At 35.1% G+C, this 25760-nt stretch overlaps 1 protein-coding gene across 4 annotated transcripts; it reads right to left on the bottom strand.

The window, feature by feature from the left end:
- Nucleotides 1-7295: 7295 nt before the first annotated feature.
- On the bottom strand, nucleotides 7296-20797 carry Flrt3 (fibronectin leucine rich transmembrane protein 3). 4 transcript variants are annotated; one of them, XM_004635613.1, is made up of 3 exons: nucleotides 20538-20797; nucleotides 12332-12530; nucleotides 7296-10829 (listed from the first exon to the last, which is right to left on the bottom strand). In XM_004635613.1, the coding sequence occupies exon 3, from the start codon at nucleotides 10799-10801 to the stop codon at nucleotides 8828-8830; it is 1974 nt and encodes a 657-aa protein (XP_004635670.1). In that variant the 5' UTR covers nucleotides 10802-10829; nucleotides 12332-12530; nucleotides 20538-20797; the 3' UTR covers nucleotides 7296-8827. The 4 variants fall into 4 exon arrangements, with proteins under 4 accessions (XP_004635670.1, XP_023575962.1, XP_023575963.1 ...); XM_023720194.1 differs by having other exon boundaries at nucleotides 7302-10829; nucleotides 11782-12530; nucleotides 20538-20770; XM_023720195.1 differs by having other exon boundaries at nucleotides 7302-10829; nucleotides 11866-12530; nucleotides 20538-20770.
- Between the last annotated feature and the right edge of the window lie 4963 nt (nucleotides 20798-25760).

Genomic DNA, 25760 nt, shown 5'->3' with positions numbered 1-25760 from the left:
TGGGCATGAAAGACACATGATTCTTGAGGAAGTATTACAATTCTAGATATGAGAGCTGTTTGTCAACTTTAAGTTTAAAGTCAGTGGAAGCTGAAAGAAAGTGTTACAGTCAGAGTAGATTTCTTTTTTTTTCCATAATTTTATTGAGAAACAAATAGCAATGAGACAGTTTCAAACTGAATTGGTAGGACAGTTTCAATAATTAACACATTGCATACATTCTTCTTAGTGGTTAATTGCTATACAAGATGCGGACTTGATATCCTATTTAGAAACACCATTAGAACAAATCATTCTATTCATTAAGAGAATGTAACTATTTATCTATCCTAACCACTTTGAATACACAGATACAAAATGGACATTCATCTGTATACCCTTTTTTTGTTAAGTTCCATTATTTGAATATTATAGGTGTGTAAACTCAGCAAAATATTCTAAAAGAGTCCAGTAGCCCATAATAGTATTGGGTCTTCCACCTGACTGGCAATGTCAGAAATTGTTGATCTGAGTCCCCTATAGCTCAACATAACAGCATGGCTTTACTTCTTATATATAATTTTTATACTTTTCTGCTGGATGGTTAAGACCAAGGTAAAGCAGGACCTATGCAAAAATTTGGAGAGAATATTTTATTATGGAATCCACTAGAAAGAATGTGTGGTAAATAGTGTCAAATGGAATTGCTTCACTGAAAAATAAAATAATGTTAACATTCTTGATTAGTATGTATTAGGAAATGATGGGAGGTGTTCTTACAGCAAAGATGAATCACTTTAAAAAGAAAATAAAGTTAATAATTTGCTGGCTTTTGGGGGAAAAAAGAATTTATCATTCAGCATTGTGGTAGAGGTCTGTAAATCTCAAGAGAAAGTTACACTTACCAATTAAACATTTTGAGATTTAATCCTAAAATTGCCTTCTAGCTGTTATCTCCTTTTAAGGAATTATTTTTTCTGGACTTTAACTCCTTTTTAAAGTTACTGAAGTCACTAAGAGTAGGGTTAAGAGCTCAAACTTTAAAAGCAAACAATTTTAATTCTACTATTTATTAACTGTATAAATTAAAAAATCCTGAATCATTTTCTATATGCTGCTCCACAGTACTGATTCTCTTACAGTAGTTGTAATGACCTATTACAATTGAAATCTGACAGTCTCATCTGGACACATCCTTTCCTCTTCCTCTTGCCCTGCTCTGTTACAACCCTGTTATAGCTTTCTCTTGGAATTAAGTCCAGCCTCCTTGCTGGGGCTTATCTCTTTTAGTCTTAACTTACTGAGCGTAAGGCACTCGGACATTATTTGTCTGTACATGCTCTAAACTGATTCCTCGTTTGCATCTTTTAACGTAACTTGTTTCTTGTGCTCAAACACTAGCACCTCTCTCCTTACATGGTTCATTATGTCTTAGGTATTAGGTTTCTCTAAACTGCTCATTTGAAATAGCAGGTTTTTTTTTTTTTTTTTTTTTTTTTTTGAAGAGTGTACAAGGTGTTCAGGGTCTCAGTTCTAAATCGGACTCGTAGTGATCCGCCTGTTTATAGCCTCCCAAGAGCTGGGACTACAGGCACGCGCCACCACACACAATCTCAGGGCGCCCCAGAGGCGGGGCCAGCATGGCAGGCCCGGGGTCCCCTGGTCTCCGTGCTGGGCTTGCAGGCCCCCTGGTCTCCGTGCTGGGCTTGCAGGCCGTTAATCCACTGAGCTATTTGGCAAGCCTGCACATTTTTTTTTAACCCTCACTCACTTTATATTGACTTTTTTTTCTTTATTATTTTTACTTTTTTTTGCTTAATGTCTGTCCTGCAGCTAAAATCTTGTACAGTTTTTGGTTTTGTGTAATTACTCAGTAAACTATTGTTAAAATTGAATAAATAAAATATCTGTATGATTTTTAAGAGCCTTAGTGTGCTCATCTGAAAAATAAGTATGATAATTTTAATCTGTAAAGTTATTGTGTGAGTTAAGTTACATTAAAAGATATAAAATACTGTGCTTAAAAGACATCAATAAATGGTCAGCAATAATAGGAACAAAAATAGGTACTTATAGACTATTTTATTTATAACACATTGCTAATATTTATAGGACATATTTTAATAAGACAAGATTTTGTTAGATTTTTGTTTGTACTTAGACTTTGAGTATATATATTAACATCAATTTCCACATCAAGGAATTTAAGCTGGAATTGTAGCCATGATTCCTGCTTTTAAATGGAATATTGATATGAACTAGCCTTAGCTCTGTAATGTCACAATTATGAGAGCCCTGTGTACATTCAACAGAGTAATTACTTTGGGTAGTAATTGTCTAGACTTTCCTCCTTCTACTTGAGCCAGCTGGCATTGAAAAAGAAGGACTGCTTTTATGTGTGCATACAATCAGTCTGTAAAATCCTATTATCCCTGACTTCCACACCCCTGTGGCTGCATGCTTCCTTTGGAAGAGTCTTAAAGAAAAAAGAAAAAAAAAACTTTCAAGGGAGCCCTAAAGTTCATTTCTAATCTCATTCTACCCATGTAGTATAAAAGTAGGGAGTGGGAGGGTGACATAATGTGATTTACTTACCCTTTCACATGGAATCCCATGATACTTGTGGGAAAGTCTGTTGAAAGTTTTCAAGGGTAAAAATGCTTCTTCATTGGTAAATTTGAGGTAAAGCTGAATTTAATTCTGTTATGATGTGCAAAGAATAGAGCAAGGTTAATTTGGTTATTCATGGAACTGGGAGATGGCTCAGTGGAATACGTGTTTCCCTGGCAAAAACAAGGGCCTGAGTTCAATCCCCTATTTCACCAAAAAAAGAAAAAAAAAGATTTAAATTTGGTTAGTCTACTTTTTCTGTTTCATTGGTTCAAAATGTCTGTACTATTTAGGAGTTTCTGCTGACTTCCCCATGATCAACCTCCTATAAATCATGACCATGTTAATGTATACAGCCCAAGGCCCTTTCTACCTCTGTTTTCCTTTTTATGCTCTCTTCCTTTTACTGCTTAGCGTGTTTTTCTAGCTGCTTCTGTTGGGCCCATTGCATTTATTTATTATTTATTTATTTATTTGAGTCATAATTGCCCATGTGATTGAATATTTTTAACATTTTTTTCTACAACATTTACCAATTGGCCTCTGTTTCCTGAGGATGATATCATCCCTGTTATCTGCTCCATCCTTTACTACTAGTATTAATGAAACTAGAGAAGGGGAGAATGTGGAATGTAAGTTGAGTCTCAAAAAATTTTCCCCAAACACAGAGGACCCAACTTTTTGCCAGTGTTTCTCAAAATACTTGTGTTTTGGTTTTTTTTTTTTTTTTTTTTTGTCTCTGTGTATGTGTTCTATCTTCATTTCTACTGTCTTTATATTTGGGAGATACTTTCAGCTTGTTTAGGAACTGCCTTGTAACTCTTATGTTCATACTAATTCTTTCTGGTACTCTCAATGCCTTTGTCTTTTTCCAAAATAAAGTGGCAGCCATGAGCATCTCTTGTGCATCTCAATTTTTTTGTTCTATTAAATTTGCTTCCTGCACTCTTTGTAGATCCTTACTTTTCACCCCCTCTTATTCCTGAGGCCAATGAATCACCCACCTAGTATTCACTTCTTTTTTAAAATCTATCTTGTTCCTCCTCATGATCTACCAAAACTTCTCTACCCTCCTAGATTCCTACGAGTTTTTGGAATCATTGTTCTGCTTGCCTTTATCTCCCATTAGCCCATCAGGGCCTTATGGGCTTTTACCTTACCACTCTGTGAACATTAATTTTATAATCCTTGAGGGTTTTCTTTCTCTTTTAAAAAAATTCAAAGGCATCTTTATTACATTTTTTAATAATTTTATATCACTTGTATAGTTTCTTAATTTGATAATATTTTCTTTCCATTGATTATTTTCCTCCTCTGGGGCCCATCTTTGTTTATTGTCTGTTTATTTTGGATTCTTCTCCATCGTCTATCCCTCTAAGGACAAGTGCCTCTTGATTCTCCTCTTTTCTCTCTATTCTTCTGATGGAGAGAATGGACAATCATCCATTTTTCTGATGATTGTCTCATCGCCCTCTCAACTTTAATAACAACCTCTTAGGTATAGATTGCCTTCTCTGATGCTGAGCATCTGTCTCTGGATCCTCATTTTTTAAACGTTTACAGTCATTTCCAGAGGGATAGTATGAAAGTACATTGACCCTTAGGTGCTTTTAATTTATCCTCTATGCTGGGTCACTATTGAGGGTTAAAGAGGGCACAATTGATAAGCAGCAGATGCAAAGTTGCACTATGTATAAAATCACTCGTTCAAACCCAATATGCACAAAATACTATTAAATGCACTCATCCATTGTTTCATCATTAGTTGTTTCACATAGCAATTTAATTTTCTGCTTTTTAACGATTTTCCATTTTCTTTGTTTCACTTTTACTTTTATTCCTTTCCCTTCTCCTCCTCCTCTTCCTCTTCTCTTCCTCAGTTGCTCTGGGAATGCAGTGTTCAGGCAACTTTCTTTTTCCTCTTAACTAAAATAACACATAGCCTTCTAAATTATCTGTTTGTTCCTAATTTTTATTTTCATTCATCCACAATATTCTGTATTTGTACAAAAGGTTCCTAAAGTACACTTTAGGTGGTTTGTACACTTGCTCAAAAAATTGTCAAAAATTATCAGTACAGACATCATAGCTTGGAATGCAGCATACTACAAAGCCTGACTACCACCACCGCCGCCACCAAAACTTTGTTTCCTCTATATCAATTATACTAATAGCCTTTCTCTAATACTTCCCAAATCACTAGTATTTTTCAATCACATCAGAACCATTTTTTTTTTTTTTGCGGTACCAGGGATTGAACTCAGGACTCTGCGCTTGCCAGGCAAGCACTTATTCTACTGAGCTATCTCCCCAGGTCCCGGAACCAGTTTTGGAATTAAATCAGTATTGACACCTGATTGTCTTAGTAAAATATCTAAGTGATTCTGACCAAAGTGAGGATTGAGAAACAATGCCCATTTTATATCTTTGTGTATTTATTTACCATTTTCTCTCCATGGCTTCTATGTGCCTTTCTTGCTGTCTTGTTGTACTCCTTGTTATGCTTCGGTACTGAACACTGAGCACTACGTTTATCTCATTCATGATGCCTTTCTTGATCCATCTAAATAGGTGCAATTGCTTCTTCCTCTATACCACAGAAAGAGTAAGCTTTCATTAGGGAATATGTTTATGCTTGACAACCTCCACATAGCACACTTCTTGAAAGCAAGGCTTCTGTTTTTAATGATATAGAAGCCATTCAAAGCCACTGCTTTCTTTTTTCTCATTGAGCTACAACCTTAGCCATTTTTTTTTTTTTTTGTACCAAGAAAGGATCTCATTACTAGCTTTAGTCAGGCAGTATTCAAACTTGTGATCCTCCTGTCTCAGCCTCCCTGAGCACTGACATAACAGGCGTACTCCACCATGTTCAGATTTTTGAAATTCTTTTTTTTTTTTTTTTTGTGGTGCCAGGAATTGAACTTAGGACCCTGCACTTGCCAGGCAAGCACCTATTCTACTGAGCTATCTCCCTTGCCCTTTGAAATTCTTCAAATGGTTGATAAACAAGAGTTATTTTTTTGCTAGTGTAATGAAAAGTTCCATATTAAAAGTACAATAGTTGTAAATCTAGGACTGTGCTAAATTAGGATTTGCTAATCATGCTAAGTAGGAGAAAGGAATTCAAATGCCGCTATTGTTTTCAGCAGCTGATGAGCATATATTAAAGTGAATTCAGTGCTGGATTGGCTCCTTTAACACCCACCATGCAGGTGCCTTAGTGCATGAGGGTCTCTTTGGATTCCTCATGAAAATTGTCAAGTTGGCATGTAGCTATAAAAATGTGCTTTAATCAGAAACTGTAGTTAGCCAATTTCTGTGGCAGAGGGGAGTATTTTTAATATGTCAACCTGACTAATAGACAGAAGAGTGTTGTTTTTAATGGGGAACAAGTGTTAAGTGCAGTAATGCCATGCAGTTACAAGTGACTGCATCCAAAACAGTTGTTGAGCTTTTGTAAAACATTCAGCAAGGGAGTTGTTTTTCTTCTACTTTTTCTGGCTTTCTTTTAAATCTATAATCTATATCCTCATAATTGGATATTTTCTTAGAACTTTCTGTAACTACCTGATTTGAAGTTTAGTTTTATCAGCAAAAACTGTGAAATTTTCTTTGAGATATATGAAAATGTGTGTATAATTAAGCACTCTTTAAAGTTGAAACTTGTGTTCCGATTTTCTATTGTTTCTGTCTCTATCTCTGTTGTATATCTCCGTCTGTACTTATACAGCTAGTTACCTGCCTCAGCATTGAGATTTCATAGCAAGACTAGGTTAAAAAATAAGCTTTTAACCTCTTAATACTCTGTGTGTTTGCTAGTGTGAACTATTTCTGATTTACTACAGGTGAAATAATAAAAAGCTGCATATAAAAAGCTATGTATTTTTTCTGAACACATGCAGGTTACCCTAATTGGAAAAGTCAATATAATCTCCTGTTTTGGTTTTTTTTTTTTCCTTTTTACAAGCCAGATTTATATGGACTTTATGAAACCACCCAGCCCTTTCCCTGTCAGAATTATAGCTGATTTATTCAAAATCTCTAGAAGCAAAGTCAAACTTTCTTTTAAAAATGTTCTCTATACTTAATGTCAATCACATCTGAGTTTGTTAAGTTATTCCTAGAAAACAGCCATCTTGTATAACAGGAAGTTAAAAGAGAAGTTGTTAGAAACATTTTAAAGATGGCAAATGAATAATGAATAAGATTTCATAGTCCCTTGGAGATCTCTGTGTCAGACAATAGTAAAAGCAGCAATGTCTATCAAAACTCTAGGAATGCATGGTGAACTTTTCTTGAATAAGAGTAACATATATTACAGAATATTGTAGTTTTCATGCACATCGTCTCATTTATGTTCATCACAAGAACCGTGTGAAGTGGGTGGCATTAATAGTTCTATTTTACATATATGACTTTGAGGCAAGAAAGGTAATTTATTTGCTTTTAAGTATAACCCTATAAAATGGCAAGCTGAGAACTCAAGTCCTTTGGTGCCAACTCTGCCACAAAAGCTACTTAAAAACAAATTAGTTTTTCCAAAGATCACCTTCGCAAGGTAGCACTGAGGATGGTGGCAGCAGTGTGTGTGTTTTCCACTTGAAACCATTCCTGACACTTAAAAGAAGAAATGAATTACGCATGAAACAGTGAACTCTTTGAAGCAAAATGACACACAGCCTCAAGATATTGCTATTTTTTTTATTTGTAGTCAATTTTTATTTTACGTCTAGAAAAATACATGGGGTGCTTAGGAGTAATGTGCTGGGCAGTTTGCTACTTTAGTGATAGTAACATAATCCCGAAAGCAAGCACGTCATTCTGTACTTTTTTCTTAAATTTTATTCAGCAATAAGACCATAATTTTTCATATTAAGGAAGTATGAAAAATTTGTCGAATTTTAAAAGCTGAATACATGTAGCGTTGGATCAAGGCACATACAAGACTGGCCAAAGGGCTAACAATGCACTTTGGTTTTCTGTTGAAAAAAAATCATGGCAACAAAAGGTGGTATGGTTTTTAAACAAGTAATAGCTCACAATTCAGTAAGAAGCTAGAAAGAAATGTTACATTACAGGTTCATTATGTAATATCTGGAAAACTGTGACAGTAATGGGCAGTATTCTTGATTATTATGAAAGTAAATTGAATTATTTATGTACAGTGTTCAAACATTTCCCATAAACCAGATCTAAATTTGACTTCTAGTGTTTGTTTTTCTTTTAAATTCTCACTTATTTAAAGTACTACTTTCTCTGGATTGTTGAGGGGAATCATACACTGTCTTATTTAAATGCTTAACATTTGTCTTTGACATCCTTTGTGACAAAAACATCAAAAGCACTAACAGTTTTATGTGTAGAATTCACTTTTCAAAACTCAAGAAGGTATAGGCAAAAACCAAAATGCAATTCTAGTATCTGTGTTCATATCACCATACAAGTCTAAAATATCATGTTTTTCTAGGTGTACCTTTCCCCCCAACTCAGAAGCACATTTAGGTTACAGTATTGTCTTTGTGAAGTCTTTTGTTCTTAAAGCGTTGTGGACAATGTCTTAAACAATAGCCTTCACACTCCCTTTATGCCAGCTGATGTATTCAGTTTAGAAGATATGCTTGACTTTCTTAAAGATACCTAATTTGCCTAGAGCAAAAACGGAGATATGCAGCAAGTTTGATATTGCCCATTACTTCACATATTTTGATTTATTGAATATCATTGGACTAATACAAATTTAATAATTGGAACATTATTTCATAACTACTTTTTTGAAATTTGATTTTTCATCAGCCAGTTTTTCTTTTTACATTTTATTAATACCAAAGTGAAAAATGGCCTGTGCTTATACTACAAGGATCTCATGTGAATGCAGTCCTGATTGTTCAACACAGCAAGAAAATTCACTTTCACAGTCAACAAGTCATCTTACTCAGTAGAACACAAAGTAAATGATTTATAACTTCAATATTTGCAAGGAAAATACAGTACAAATTACTAAAAAATACTAAAATATAGAATTGTGTTCAGGCATCTCCACTACATCAATCGCAGCAGTCACCTGAAATTTGAAACTTTTAATAAAAAGTTCTTAAATATAAATTATATGGCAAATGTACAGTACATTGCTTTTCTTTCAGTCTCTTTTCCAGTGTTTTGCAGTAGAACAAGGTTCCTACCATCACTTCTCTCAGGTTTAAAAAACCTGAAACAGTCTGCTGTGGGTCGTCCAGCATCATGAGTGTGAGTGATCTGAGTCTGGAATACCACTGTCTCTGTAGCTTCGGTTACTACTGCTTTCACTGTGATTGTTTTTATACAGATTCATTCCATTAGGAGGAAATATGGTATGTATTACAAATTCCTCCTTGGAGATGGGTTCATTGCTTATTGGTAACATCTGAAAAGAAGTCTCCCTGATTTCCAGGATAGAGTTGTCCTTCTTAGTGCCAGCTTCTGCATAGTCATCCTTTCTTCTCCTGCCTTTGCTATATGCACAGTTCCTAGAGAAAAGGGATCCATTCCTATGAACATACCAACACACCAAAGCGAGAAGGGCGATGGTTACCAGGGCCACTGCCCCACCAATGATGGCAGCCAAAGGTAAATTAGGGTTTTTGTAAGGTTCTTTCTCTTGTTCTCGATTGAGAGTGGTTGTAGGGTTGTACATTCGAAGAGGTGCAGTTTCGGTCTCAATACAAACTGGAGTTTCATCAAATAGATAGAGGTTGCTGGTTTCCATGGGAACCATGCATACTTTATAGGGTGAATCAGGCTCCAGGGCTGTAACCAAGTAATCATTGCGGTCCCCTGTTACAATTGTTTCTGTTATAGATCCAAATGTAGCGCTATGGCCCACTTTAAACCAGCTGAGCCTTAAAGCAGTCATAGGTAGAGCAAGTTTCCAGGAGATATGTATTGTGTCAGAGCTGACAGACTTCACAGAAATTATAATTGTTTTTCTTGAAGGGGTCCCTGTAGTTCGCTGATCTTTAGTGAGCTTAGGGTTCTTAATATCTGGCTGTTTTGTCACTGGAGCTGGCCACTGTCCTTGAGCAGGATACTGTGTATTGGGTATTGCAGTGGTTATCTGAATGGTGCTTACAATCCCACTATCTTTACAATCAAAAAGTTCTGCATTGAGGTCCTTGATAGCCATCCCACGAACTTTCTCTGGGGCTTGGCACATAAGCCCCCGCACATTGACCTTCACAGGTAGTGATTGTAACCAGTCACGTACCCATTTCATCTTGCACCCACAATACCAGGGATTGTTGCGAAGAATCAGTTGGGTTATATTGTCCAAATCATCAAAGATACCCTGAGGTAAATTACTTAGGTTATTATTAGACATATCAAGTCGATACAGCTGCCTTAGATAAGAAAAAGCATTTGGGGGCACCCGGTTGATGTGGTTATCTTGAAGGTAAAGCTTCCTCAGGTTTGTGCCAGGAAGGTTTACTGGTGCAGCAGTCAAAGAATTCCTTATCAGTGATAGTTCTGTTAAGTTAACAAGATTGAAGAAAACTTTGTCACCTAATCCATGGTTGTTCAACAGGTTTCCATCTAAAACCAGGCGTTTTAGACTAGTGAGACCTTGAAGAGATGGTGATGAAATAGTGGATATGCGGTTATCATCCAAACGTAGTTCCTCTATAGTCCTGGGCAGACCCCAGGGAATTGTGCTAAGGTGGTTACGGGACAGGAAAAGTAGTCGGAGATAGTTGCTGTCTCGAAATGCTCCTTCTTCGATGCTAACAGCAGAGACAGAGTTATCATCTAAATGTAATTCTTCCAGGTATGGAATCTTTGAAAGTGAATCATAAGTGATAGTTCTTATGTTATTTTCTTGCAAGTGTAACTCTTTTACATACTTTGGGAGATTTGTAGGAAATTCATCTAAACTATTGTGATATAGATATATTCTTTCTACTTTCAGCAAGTTTTTCAAATCTGAAGGAATCCCAGCATTATTTATTTGGTTGTTCTGAAGGTAGAGAGTTGTAGCATCCTCCGGTATTCCTGTTGGGATGGATGTCAGGGAGCGATCATTACAGTAAATGAAACCTGCATCACAGCGACACACAGATGGACAGGACTTAGCCATGACTGATAGAGATGTCACTTGGAGGAACAGCCCAATTTTAGTCCCAATGAGGAAGAGGCTCCAGGCTGGGCTGGTCATGGTCAGCAGTGTTGAGGTCTTCATACAAGGTAGTGTCAGTTACTAATGAGCCCTAAAGTGGGTCAGAAAAAACAAAGCAATCAGACTGCATCCCAAAAAGAGTCTTTGAAATACCTGTGCAAACTGAAAACCTATAATCATTTTTAATATTTGAATTTTTTGAACAGGGCACAGTTGGGTTTTTTGCTAGGTAACAGTGAACACAATCACTTAGTATTTTGACTTTAAATGTTTTTGGTCTGTAAGTTAAATGTATCATGTTCTAAATGCATTTGATTTTTCAAATTTTAAATATGTTTTATTAAATAATCTAAAGCATTATATTTGTATTTTTCCTCAATTTTACAGCTAGTACAAAATCAAGCTAGTCAAATTTCTGTTTTTTATAGTAGCCATAGCAATTGATATATAAGCATATCATTTGTTATATTTAAATATGCTAATTTTATAATTCTTAAAAGTATTTCCATCTATTTTTATTAGGTGAAAAACTGTACAGGTATATAAATATGTAATACAAATTTTGCTTTTTTACTGTGTAAAAATAGTTGCATGCATCTTGAGATCCTCAATGTCAATAGAGCCAATTTCATACTTAATTTTATTTTTTCTTATCATTAATATTAAATGATTAAAAGGTATTTTGTCAAGAAAATAAAAAGAGAAAGAATTATAGAGCTAATCTAAGTGGAAAATTCTATTTCATGGTGAGCTATTTGTTTCTTCTGTCCCCATTTTGTTCTGTGTCTTATATTGCATAGCTTAATGACTAGCCACATTTTTCTGTTATTTTGTATCTTACAACATGTTTTTACAGCACATTTATTTTCCTTCAAATTCTAACCTAGAACATGATTCAACTTTCCCCATAGGCTGAAGAATTACAGATTTATATGGATCTACTGTGTAATATACTCTCTTCTGAAATTTTAGGTATGCCTAAAATAAGTAAAAACCTTTATGATTTTAGGCATAAAAATAAAATACTTTAATATTTTTCCTACCTTTATGAACGATGTGAGTAAATTTTGCTTGGGTGAAAGTCCAATGCACATATATTACTTTCCTGGTGAGGGGCTGAGACTTACACACTCTTGTTTAGTCCTTGGAAATGTTCTTCACTGTTTATTCAAGTAATCCTATGCCGCACACACCTCCAGATCAGGCTTGCTGCTGTCAATGAACATTCCAGCTGCGGTTCAGCATGGCGGGCAAGCTCATTAAAGTGGGGGTCAGGAACAATTCAGCTTCCTGTTACTATGTAGGACACATGGCTTCCTATTTTTTTTTCCTTTTCTGATAGTTTCTGTGTGAAGGTTCCTTTTGTGTAGCTTAATTCCCTTAGTGGAAATGGCCCTCTTTGAAATTCTTACTGGCTCTTCTGTGCAATGTGGTCAGAGATAGTAACTTCAGATCCTCATGAAGAAAGCCATTCATGATGCTAAGGCCTATATAGTAATAGGTTTTTCAGGCAGTTACCCCCTACCTTTATTCCCATCCAGGATTATCCAAGTATAAACTTTGTACAGTAGCTACATCCTGAGGTATGATTACCTGCTGTGAAACAGCTATTTCCAGCTTTTGCTTCTTGCAGCTTTCTCAGAATTTCTGGTGCAGTCACTTTATACAAGAACAGGTGTTCTCTTTTAAGAGGTAAAGGACACAATTCAAATAGTCTTCATGGAATGAAAAGGAAGCATTCTAAATTTCCTTTATATTTTCTTCCTTAAAACTCACTGGGACTGAGCATCTCCTGTGAAAGTAAGTTTTAATGAACTATTAATAATGAACTTTATCATATTGTTGAACTTTCCTAGCATTTAATTTCAATTCTTTATTTTAAACAATGCATCTTTCATCATAATGGCTGATGGAAAGGAATAGGATGACTCTTTGATTTTTATGCTTCCCATTTTACTATTTAAATAAAGCAGGAGCAGATGATGAGATTGTCATCCAACAGATAATTTCTACTGTTAACTCATTCTCAGCACCATGTCAAATTCAGCACCGAAGCAAAGCCTCATCCAACAGTCAGTAAGCCCCTTCAATGGCATTCAGAAGTTCACTTTAAAAAATCTTGGGCATAGAATGATAAAATATAAAAGAAAACAAATATATATTAAAGATATGAACAAATACTTAGCAGAGGCTATTCAGAGAAATACCATAGCAATTTTTTTGATATTTTTGAACATGGCTTTTCCAAATCACATAATCTACAATTTAAAGAGCTGAAAATTTTTGCTTTAAGTGCTTTTCTTTTGGTTTTTCCCTTTTCCTTGTTTGGTTCTTCGTGTATGTCTCAGTTTTCCCAAATATTGTCCTAAATGGTAGACATTATCACCTTCCTCTTCAGGGTTGTATCTGAGGACTAGTTGGTGATCTTGAAAGTTAAGGCACTCAAATGTTCTTGATAGAAAGAGGCACAGAAATTCAAGTTACAGCTAGGTTTTTAGCTAGGGTAATACTATTCTAAATTTCTTTTAGCAGACTCACTTGAAAAAAATCTGCATTTCGCACTAGAAATTGGTATTATTTTGTTCCTTATAATGACCATGTAGAAGGCATATCCAAACCTGACTGGGCTTTTCTGTCTAATACAATCATGCCAATTTCTACTGTGTACTTTCCAGTGATTGTAATGATGATCTAAGATGCGACTTTTAGAGGTTATAGGGGCAGGTGATATCAGCATCGTTTATACAGGGTAATCCACTGAGGTCTACATATAGGGAATACTTGAGTAGCACAGGAATATTGACCCTGAGATTAAAGATTAAAGTAGCAATTTGCTTCTCTGCTAGTTATTGCCTAGCATCCAACAAGGACAGCATCTGTTCTGGGATTCAAGCACTCTACTGAAAGTGTATGTTAAACAAGGCCACAATTTGTGTTCTTGGTTCTCTTAGAAAATTCCATTTCTTTTGGTTTGCCAGTAGATACTAATGCCATGATAGATTATATTTGCACAAGGAAACTTGAAAAAAAATATAAATACATATAAGCTATTGTATTTATATAACATGAACCAAAACTAGCAGTTAAGTAGAAAAATCAGTCTCAGGTTAACATTGCAGTGTCCACAGAGGAAAATTTAAATACTATATTGTTTAATATGAGGGCTTAACTCATTGTTGAATTTCAGAAGTATATTTTTGTGCAAATGATTGCTTTCTAAGTGTGAAAATGGAATACCAAGCTGTAGAGATTATAGTCACAAATTTACTTCTAAAATTTTTTTGCTGTTACTATTTTCTAAATGTGAAAATTATTCAACACATAAAGCAATGTAATTAAGTTTAGAAAATAATTTAGTGAAATAGTTTTAGATATTAATGAAAACTATTGTAAAAGCAGCAAGTAAAAACCTGTTTAAAAGTATCAGTAAAATACATTTCTTGTATTCTAGGAGAACTGAAAATGCAAGACACACTTTAAAGTTAAGATGATAAATCTACTAATCGAGATGCAAAAAGCCATTGATTGTTCAGAATCAGGGCAGTGTGTATCCAAAGTGATGATCAAAGTGATAAGAAGTCCCCTTTTTAAAAAAAATCTTGTAACTGCATATATTTTTTCAAGTTAGGCTAAAACACGTGTACTTCTTTTTCACGTTTTTTTAATGCAGATAAAGGAAAAAACACCCTCTATATTGGTGTGAAAGGAAAGATTACTTTGTTTATTGTACCTGCTTTACAGTTGTGAAACTGCTTCCACTGTTGTTTGATATGCAAACTCACATTTGCCATTCATACAATAGTGCAATAATGTGGGATTAACAGCAAACCGTAAATCTCATTAAGGTCTTGGAAAACATCATTCTCTTCTCCCAAAATTGTATTAAAACAAAAGCAAAAACAAAATTATTAATAAAGGAGAAAATTCCTTTAGGAATGAAGATTCTACATACAGCTTCTCTCGCTTTCCTCTACTTCTTTCCTTCAGATCAAAACAGTCCAATTCATGTTTGACTGCAATTTATATTTTTTTCTTCCCTTTTGTATTCAAAATTATAGTGTTAAAAGGTTTTTGGCTTGTCTTTGCTATATTAAAGGTAATAAGGAATTCTCCATCAAAAATAAGCAATCTAGCCTTCTGCTCCCTCCTTTCTGGGCTGTACTTATATATTCACATACATAGAGACATTGTAGTTAAATATGCAAGATGAAAAAATAAACAACCTCCACTGGCCTGGACACAGTGGCCAGGTTTCCACAACATTGACTTCAGAGCTTTTCTGTCTATATAGGCTTGAAAGGGGCCATTACTTCTGAACAAAAAGCAATCGATCATTTAGAAAAATATTGTTAATGGGGGAATCTGAGGGGGAAAACAAATCGAGTCCTGGTTCCTTAATGGAATGTTTAAAATTTATTTTTAGGTATTCATTGCTTAAGTATATAACACCTAAAACTGTAGCAAAAGGAAGAAACACATAATGCCCTCATTAGTGAATAAACTTTTTCATATGTATCCTTCTATTCAATTTGTTTTTAAAATAAAAGTTGTTGAGGATTTATTTTTGCATTTATAGTGTAATCATGAAGTCTGAATAGTATGTTTTTATAGGAAACACTTAAAGATGCTATTATTTTGAGATCTTTTAGGAAATCTAATCAAAATTGGAAAGTTGAATCTCAATAGAATTAGTATTTAAATAAAAGCAAGGACTGAGGCAATCTACATGTTTATGTGATTCCTTTTGTACTGGTACAATGCTTTGGAGGTGAGAATGAGAAGTTACTTTTCATTTTGAGAATATAGGTTATATAAAGATGAGGATGTATGCTGGGAGTGCTAGGTGTGCGAGCTAAGTCCTTTATTTTATTACTTTTTATTTAAATTGATTTTATTTTGACTTGTCTGATCAGTACTTATTTTGGTAAGTACATAAGATTTTAGGTTCTTTTTTACTGATCTGTCTCAGGGAATAGTTTCTTAATGCTAGAAAATATAGAAAAATACTGCATCTGAACATAGGATAGTATAAACTTTTCATCCAAGTGAATTATTGAGTAAAATCCTGAGGTTGAGGAAAACACATACTTAATAAAAATTTTTCAAATTTGTGAATACTTCTAGGTAAATTGGAATTTATACAATTATAATGATGTAAAGTAGTAGTAATTAATGAGGACTCACATTGCTACTGTATAGTTCAACAAAATAACTAAATCTTTGCAACAAGAGTTGGTATTACAAACAAATGACACATATGGCTAAACTGAAAAACTGGAGTGCATCAGGTTAGTTGATAGTGACAGCAAAATGCTTTCTAAGCAGCCTGTCTGGTAGTTAAATTTTCCACGATCATCAGATTTCAGGAAAGTTCCAATTCTTTTGTTTAATGCCAGGCAAGCAGAAGGACCTCTAACTCTCCTCTTGAGAGTCATGAAGGCTGAAGGGTTTGCTGAGAGGCAGAGATGCAAGTGTACCTCTTTATATTTGGCCTTATCCAGACTATTTTCTAGCCTGAAGAAGGTTTTGTTTTATTTATGGAATGTGGGGGATTTTTACTTTCAAAGGATTTTTACTTTCTCTCCTTCTTTCATGTTACTGGTTGTTTCTTCAATGAGTTTTTCATAAATGAATCTAATTCTGCTTCATTTATTTTGGCTTGTAAAGTTATATCAAGCATCCTTAAAACAGAAAGGTAAACTGGGATGTTACTTTTCATCATCCTCATTGCTCTTTCTTAAATATTAAAGCCAGAACAAAAGAGTCAGAGACCTATCAGAAAGAATGAGACAGATTAATTTAGAGGAAGGTGAACCTAAATATTAGAGAGCTTTGGGTAAGGGGGATACTTTAAGTTTGTGCTGACTTTTGAGCAACTATAATTTAAAATGTGCTTCCTTTTGTAAACCACAAACATGTTCCCTTTATAAACCTGAAATTCTTCTGTGTATGACTAGAATTTCTGATATGTTCAACAATTTCTAATGTGTGGCTTTAAATTTCTAATATTTAAATTTCGAGACACTGGCTCCACAAATATTGAGGCAACTCTGTGGTAAAAACTGTGCTGGTTGGTGAAGCCATCTAAAAACAACAAAGCACGCACCTTGTATTTTCATGTCCAAGCAGGTCATTATTGATTTAGACCAGATGAAGTGGAAGAAAATCAACAACACATAAACTGATCAATCCACAATCTGGTGGCACACTTTAAAAATGGTGTTTAACCAAATGTGGTCTGTGGGTTTTCTCTTCGAAGTTACCACAGTAACTTGTGCACATGTAAGTGGAGGAATCAAGAACAAAAGCTGTCATTGTCTTATCAAGTGAGAGCAATCTCTCTCTCCCTGATTTAAACAGACTAATACCTGGAGAGAGCTTTGCGTACATTCCCAGCACTTGCTTTAGGAGTAGGAAATGGCTGATGCATATGCAAAACAAATGAAACTTTGCCTATTGGTTAAATTGTATTCAATTCCTTTCTCCCAAAAATCTTTATTAATTTGTATATTTTTTATAGCTCTTGGTAAATAGCTAAAACAAATTTTTAAAACCTACCATCTTTTACAATATAAGTTGGCCTTCAAATCTGTCATTTGGTGTTACACTTCACCACATTTAGAGATGTTGATCTGTATTTTGAAACTGAAAAATGATTTCTGAAATACACTTGCTTATTTTGGTTTTTAAAAAAGAAGGAGGCTTTTTCAGAAGAGATTCCCTAAACCACCTCTTTGTTGAAAATTGGTTTGTGGATTTTGTTGTTGTAGTTAATTTTTTGAAATGGTAGAATGCTAGGAGAAGCTGAGAGACATTCCTTTTTATGCTCTAAAGAGAAAATGCTGTACTGAGGATGAATATTGCCGAGAGATTTACTGTTGAGTTTTTGCCCGCTGGGGGGTGGTACACTCTACCAGAACGCTGCTTTCAGAAGCCGCAAGTCAGATGTTGGCTGCTGCTGGCCAGTTTTTCTCTGGTTTAATTACAACAAAGCCTCCCGTTGAGAAGAACAGTGAAGGCCTCTGGGGCAAAAGGTGGGGGTGGGAAAAGGGGGAAAGGGAAAAGGGAGAAATTGCAGCCTTTGAAAAATTTACTCAGTTTTATTTCCCTGCTTGATTTCACTTGTGGTGCTCTTCATTTGGTGAAAAAAAAAATACAATGCATTTTAAATGAACTGGTACAAATAAGAATATATGAAAGGTTTTATTCAAAATTTTTACATTAGTTCTGGCTCTTGCCATTTATCACATTCTTTGTTGTGTAGCCCACCCACCTTTAAGAAGGGGGAGGAAAGTTCGGAATTGAATGAAATGGCAACTCTAAACAAAACACTTTTAAAACGATCAGATTTAATTTAATTTTGTATAAACACTGGTTATTAAAACTAAGAAACAAGAAAGAGTAAACATTTATACAATATTAAAACAAGTCAAATTCTTTGCTACTAATTTTTGTAGGACTTAAAATTGTTCAAAATTATCCAGAAAGAGGAGAATGCCAAGGTATATGGCCAAGAAAAACACAGAAAAATCTCTCTGCATTGCACTTCTACATCTAAAGCTGATAATTGTATTTTTTTTTTTTTTTATCAGAGAGACTCTGTTCATTAGGGTCTTATGTCCCTAGGCAGAAGATGCTGAGCATAATTGGAGTTTCTATTTGATTGGGCAATATAGAGTCTAGAGAAGAAACTAGGCTAAAGATAATTAATAGCTTGCTAACAAAGTCTGACAGCCACAAGATTTAAACCAAATTTATTTCACACCGGTTCATTTAGCTCTGAAAAAGTTTTGATAGAATTGGAGGCTCCTTAATTAACACTTGAAAGCTAAAGAAGCATACCTTCTATTTTGCTGCCACATTTAGTTATGACAAGTTTTCTTATCGTTTTTCATTTTTGTAAAAACTTTATTTGCTGTCTAATTATGTATTTCACAAGCATTATGCTTAGGAAGTATTTAATTGGGCATTTTGAACCTAGCCATAATTGATTTTAAAAGGGAAGTATGTACAGAAAAATGAAAAGCCCAGTTAATAACTGATAAGATGGTACTACTGGAAAACAGTATTAATGAATTCATTATGTTTATCCATTCACTAATATATTTGCTGGTCATTGGATCTGTATTTTGGCAGTGGCTTATTTAGGAAAATTAACCTAATTTTCTTTTTTCAGGTGGTGCAAACACATTTTTGTAACTTTTTTTAATTAGGCAAAGAAGTGATGGATGGATGGTTGTGTGTGTGTGTGTGTACATGCGCGTGTATATGTGTGTATGTTCATATACACATACATTTCAAACTAAGCAGCATAATCACCTAATATTATTAATATTTATAGTACAAATAACAGTAGATTATAGTACAAATGATATTTTTGGTACTTTTTAGAGATTAATTTCTTTACCCATTTTTTAAAAGAGATGAGTATCAGTCATCTGTCACTTTGAGTTAGGCATAAGTGACTCTACATGGTAACAGATAAATTTGTTCTTTATGTTTATTCCAGTCAGGATATTCTTATGCAGTTTGGGATAAATTAAAAGCATTACTATAGCTGAAGCACTTTTCCCGTGGCCTTATTCATTTTTCATGCTAATAAAATAACATGTGTGCATTTTAAAGCAGATAGGTTTATTGAGAAAATTTTAAATAATTATTATAACCAGCAGGAAATTTGGTTCTATAACTTTAAAAAATCAAATTTTTTTCTTTTTCATTCTAAATAAATATAAACTAACACTCCTTCCCTTGAAAAAATATGGGCCTGTTGCACTCTTTACCTCTATGCAACCATTTTGTTTCAGACCTAATGCATAAAAAAATCCCCAAAATTGAGAAAATGCACTTAACTACTTTTTGAAAGCTTTGTAATATAAATGCATTTGTTCCAATATGAGATTTTTTTTTTCATTCAGAGTTACAAGCGAATGGACGCTCTGCATACCGCACTTTGATCAGGGCTTTAGTGTGTCCCCCCACTACCCCCAACCCTTTCCATCCTGAACTCATTGCATACATCAAGCATAGCTTCCAGGGTGAGCTTTGTTAGCTTTTCTGAGTAGACTTAGCCAGTTACTATGCTGGTCACATAGTGCACTTGTCTGAGCAATGCATTTTGGCGTTCTATTGGAGGGGGAATATGGTTTGGAAGAGAGTCTCTCCCCTTCCTCCTCCGAGTTGAATTTACTAGTTTAGATTCACAACCCTGAAATGCTTGATTGAGGGAGCTATGGTAGGACAGCACTGCAAGCTTTAAGATGTAGGTGTAGCTGTTAATCCTTTACCGAAGCACATAAGTCTCCAAGAGTAGCTCGGCTAGCTGTGAGCAAGATGTATGCTTTTCATGTACTGAGTACTCATGGGCTGAGAGATTATTGATTTTCTTTCACAGTTGTAAAAACAACAATTGGTGATCATACCGCACATACTGTAACACACCAAGTTAACAAGACCTTTTGCTTTGTTATCTCTGAAAAAACTGCCTTGTGTTCTCTAATATTGAACATTTAACTTTCCATGTTGTTTTCTATAGGGCTGCCCCCCCAATAGCAAGTACTTGAGATTAAAAAAATAGCTACTTATCATTTTTCAAAAATGAAAGGTCTTAGAAACTTCTTGCATTTTACTGTCTCGTCAGAATTTCCCTGCCGGCTTGCACGCACGTATATTGCTAATTCTGGTGACAGAGCAAGCGTCCCTATTTGATTCCGCATGGCACCTAGTGGTCTCTTGCTAAGGAATAAAACCAAACAAACTTTCTGGGACAATCATAAGAAAAATCAGGGAAAACACTTACCAGTAAGACGAAGAAAACAATCCTATACACACTGCTGTTACCGCTGTAATTCCATTGACTGTGGATTGGAGTAATAACCCTCCCCCGTCTCCCGAGCGCTGCGTCTAGTCCACACAAAGCCAACAGCAGCTGCAGCCTGAGCTTGTCCAGCTTCGGATCGCTCCCGTGCTGAGGAGTGAGCGAGGAGAGCATTCCACTTTACTGCGCGCAGCCCACCTCCAAGCCTGAAGTTTAAAGCTTCACCTCGCAGTGGTTGAAGAGCGGGTGATGTCATAGATGGGCAGGACTTAGCCCAGCTCCTGTTCAGTGAGGTAACTGGATAATCAGAAAGAGGAGCTTGCAAACGCTAGAGGGGGCGAGAGAAGCCAAAATGAGGCGCTCGGCCTGCCGAAGCGAGGATGCTATTTGATCTGTAGGCAGCTCTTTGGAATCTCAACGTTTTTATAAAGTTCACTACTACAAGGCAGTGGTAACTCACTTAGAAAATATATAAACATGCCAGGAGGCTATTTATAAGGTTACAATAGAAAAGCATTTCTTTTTGTTTCTATGTTGTCTGTATTGAAAAGAAGTTAACCAAAATCTATTTGTTACAACTATAATTACAACCATGTTACCATTGTGGAAGATGAAGGCCCATGACTGCAACTGTAAATACTTACTTGACACATAAATGGAAAGATTTAAAAAACTGACTTATTTAGAAGAAATGGAATATGAATGGCAAGGTTACAAAATATGGAAGTATACAGTCTGTTCTTAAAGAGTAAGTGATTATTCATATATATGTTTTACAAGATAAAAGTATATACAATTTTTTTTGCCTTCTTTGGAACTTAGTACATATTAGGTCATTTATGTTTAAGGATCCTCCCATAGAAAGTTTTAAAGATTAAGAAGAATATCTTACTTTGTGTTATGTTTTCATTGCACTGAACATGGGCTTAGATATAAAAATTGTAAGAATTATCTTTCAGGAGTAGTTTTGCCCCTGAATTAAAACCCTGGTTTAAAATCATTTTATGTTAACTTACATATATAAATAAACATGGAAAGATTGCAAGATGTGTAGATTATAAATTTCTATCCCTAATTATCACAGTTACATACTTTTACCTTCAATTATAGTTTTAAGATTGGTTTCTGCTATTTGGTCAACAATTGGTTTGGGCCTCTATGTTTTCTACTAAATAAGTGCATTTTACTTTAATGTTGCTGGGGAGAATTTTGCTTGTATATTTACCTGGAGAGCAATTTCCTTTAATATCTTCATTTGCTTTGTTCTTAGAGGTTCACGGCTTTATCCTTTCTTCTTTATAAAGTCTCTTTTAAGGTTCTTTTCTGAAGGAGGCCAGCTCATTGTCCTTCATAGGAGTATTTGGTTATAGTTTCTTCAGTAGTTTCATTTAGTTTCTTTATATTATATAGCTCTTTGGCCTGAGTTCCCCTCCAAGAATTGGTAATGTCGAATCAGAAGGTGAATCCTTGATAAGAGATGTGCTGACCCCAATTGTCTTCTGATCATACTTTTGCAGGCTTCTCGGGGAGATAGCCAGAAAATCTAGCAGTTTTAGAATCCTAATGTCTATTGAAAACCCAGTTTCTTAGAACCTTTAAGTAGTACTAATTAAACTGATCTGCAGCTGTTGACAATTTGGAAAAATGGAGGTAGAAGTAACAGATAATCCCTTAAGAAAGGATGCGTTCTTTTATGTTACTGCAAAGCAAATAGATAGATTAAATTTTTATGAAACAATTGTTTCTAGAAGCCATTTTCAGATATGAGTTAATTCTACATAAGAGAAAGCTTTGCTTGCCCAAATCCCTGTGGGTTTATATCCATATTTAACTGGTTTGTCACCATTCAAGCAAGCCATCAACAGAAAGATAAAGGTAAATGGAAATTTTGGGTTATAAGTATCTAAAAGAAAGTGTACTGGCCGGAGCCGTAAGGATTTTGTTCCCTAGGCTGCCATTCGTTACATGACCTCATATTACCTCCGCAGACTTTGGTTTCATTACTTGGGAAATAAAGGCAGCAAGAATTTATTGAATGCCAATTGTGTATTGTTCTTTTTTCCCTTGCTTCTAAGGCAAAGATTAAAAGGTAGAAGGCATGAAATTGGGAAAAATGTAATCTATATTAGAGGCACTGAAATTCCAACAGTTGGCAGTGAATTTATAATTGTGTCAATTGTTAAATAGTATATACTGCCTCTTGAAATGTTGAGAGTAACTTGAGTGACTTCAGATTGGTTTCTGCTATGTTTCTTGAAGGTGATTAACTGCGAAGGGATGGCTGTCCTGGTTTAAGGGAAAGAAAAGCTGCAAATTTTCTGCTTGAAGATTTGCAGGCCACGATAGGAGGAGACTGGATTCTCACAGCTCAGTAACCAGTGCAGCATGAAGTTTAAGAACATGGGTTTCAGAGGGTGGGCCCCATCTTATCTTTGCCACATGACTGTAGGAAAATACTTAGAATCTTTGAGCTTATTAGCTCAGTATCTGAGTCATAGCATGTACTCAATAAAATGGTAGCTGCCATTGTTAAGTTAGGGCATCTGAACATCTGGAAATAGAGGACATTAAGAAGTGAGAGAAGAGTACACCAAACAAGATTTGGGAAGAAAGATAAACTTGAAGCATTTGTATGAAAATGGATACATGCTTGAGATCATAATGTTAAGTGAAATAAGTCAGACACAAGTTTAAATAGCATGTGGTTTCTCTTTTATGAGAGGTCCAAATTATAAATTTCTTCTCAAATTTCTCTTTGAAGTAGTTCAGGACCTAGGACATGTGAGTGGGTAGAAAAATGGAAAAACTTTAATTGATCATTTTCCTCTTGTCCTCATACATCTCATGATCTCATGTTCCCAGGACATAAAACTCTTAGTTGAGTTCTGATAGACCATTCAGGTTGAAAAGCTAAATACCTTTTGTTATTTTGCATTGTATGTATTTTGTAGAGTAGCCTGTGAATCTGACATTATATCAGAAAAATGCATTTCAAATTGAAAATGACTGATTTTGAAATGGATTCCAATATCCTTGTTTAAAAAATCTAAGATTGTTGGATTTGTCTGTCAAAGAATTTTGTATTTTCTGGTTTTGTGAGAAGATGTGAGATGTATCCTAGTGGAGAAAAGGGAGACTGGATTCATATGCTCTGGTATTTACTTGGATACCTGGCAAAAAATTAAATCCACAAACCATAACTCTCTCTCTTCTAGTCTCTTTTCATGACTAACTTCCATCTGAGAGTAACTATAATTTGTAATTATTTCATAGAACAATTGAATTCAGGTCTCTCTACACTGTTTATATTTAAGCCCTTTAATTACTTTTTTTATTAGTACATGTTTGCAGTACATATTATTTACATTTTTTGTGGATTTGATACATGTATATAACATGTCTGAATTCCTTTTTCATTTTTCCTGCCCTCTCTTTCATCTCCATCTCTTGACCCCCTCCCTATTTGAGAAAGATATGGCTCCCAACCGCCTGTCTTTTTTTAAAAAGCCTATCTTTTATTTTGCTTTGTATTTATAATTTGGACCTCTCATAAAAGAGAAACCATGTGCTATTTAAGCTTGTGTGTCTGACTGATTTCACTTAAACATTATGATCTCAAGCATATATCCATTTTGCTACAAATGCTTCAAGTTTATCTTTCTTTATGGCAGAGCAGCATTCCACTGTGTATAAATACCACATTTTCTTTACTCATTCTCTTTTGATGAACACAAAGCCTCTTCAAGGATTAGCTATTATAAATTGTGCTGTTATAAACATGAGTTTGCTTGGATCATTGTGATATTGTGTCTTTCACTCTTTGGGATGATAGATGTCTTAGTTATTTTCTCCTCGTTGCTGAGACAAAATACCCAACACCCAAAGTTAAAGGGGAAGGGTTTATTTATCTCACAGTTTATAGAGGTTTCAATCCATAATCAGCTGGCTCCAAGGTGAGTGGCATGGCAAGGGGCATTGTAGAGGAGAAACAGTTCATGTCAAGCAGAAGGTAGCAAAGTAGCAAGGGACAACCACAGCTCTTTCTAGTCTTTATATCTTATTCAGGATACTTAGGGCAGGTAGTACTCATACCCTTTATCCTAGTGCCCTTGAGCCTCAAATTGCACCATGGATACATCCTAGTGTCACAAACTCTAGATACAGCCAACTCTGCAAAAGCCCCCCATCCAATTCTACATTCCCACCAATGATGTAGAAGCCCCCCAGCCTCACAGAAATAGGTTATTATTTAATTTATTAGTGATGACCTTTCTTTCAGGGGTAAGATAGAATTTCAATGTTATTTTTATTTGCATTTCTTATTGACCACTCCTGTAAAGGAAACTAGTAGGACAAAATAATCCTACTGCACTGCTTTGTGATTTAATCTTAGAATACCCTAAAGTTATTTTGAGTCTTAGAAATAGTCTTAAATTTCCTTTCTTTTACCATTATTGTTGAGAATAAAATCTTCAAAGTGAAAGCAAAAACAGCTCAGTACTTTAAATGTCTTGGACAGTGATCAATTTAGACTCTTTTGGTTGCAAGTGATTGAAAGTCCAAGCCTTATTGAATAATTGACAGTTGGAATTGATGTGCTCATGTAACTGGGAAGTTCAGATATATGCTATAGTTTGGCTTCAGGTGAAGCTTAATACAGTGGTTTAAAATATATCAGCAAGAATATAAATTTCCTGTGCCTCCATGTTCAGTGTTGGCAAAACTTGTTAAGCTACATACAGTGGACCCTTGTAGGTTTGGGCTTTCCTTTTAGGCAGTGGAAATTCCAGTATCATATTCCCATAACACAGTATAGAAGGAGAGGTCTCCTCAATAAGTTCCTGCATGAAGCCATGGACTTCTCTTTTTTCATTTATTTAAACTTGATCATGTGCTCATTCTTGAACTTATTACATGAGGATGGGAAGATAGGCTGGTGATGTTATGCACACTGTATAGGCTATAGATAAGGTGAACCCTTTTGAAACGCAGGGCTGAAAATGGGAGAAAAGTGTATGCCCCAAAAGATGGTACTGTTAGTTTGAGAAGGAATGGGTATTGAAGATTTTTGATGGATTTGGCATGCTGACATTTAATTCATAAATTTATTTGCCTGAAGTTACTCTTTTTCTTTTCTTTTTTAAAATCCATATTTCTAGGGTTGGCGAGATAGTATATCAGACTAAGAGCCTACTTAGGCAAGCA

Source organism: Octodon degus, unplaced genomic scaffold (assembly GCF_000260255.1).
Source record: "Octodon degus isolate 3935 unplaced genomic scaffold, OctDeg1.0 scaffold00073, whole genome shotgun sequence".
NCBI lineage: Eukaryota > Metazoa > Chordata > Mammalia > Rodentia > Octodontidae > Octodon > Octodon degus.
The sequence above is the reverse complement of the archived record's forward strand: the minus strand, read 5'-3'. Positions and strand labels throughout refer to the sequence as shown.

Bases quoted from the DNA above. Each gene is read 5' to 3' on its own strand.
- Flrt3 (XM_004635613.1), bottom strand. From the start codon at position 10,801: ATGAAGACCTCAACACTGCTGACCATGACCAGCCCAGCCTGGAGCCTC.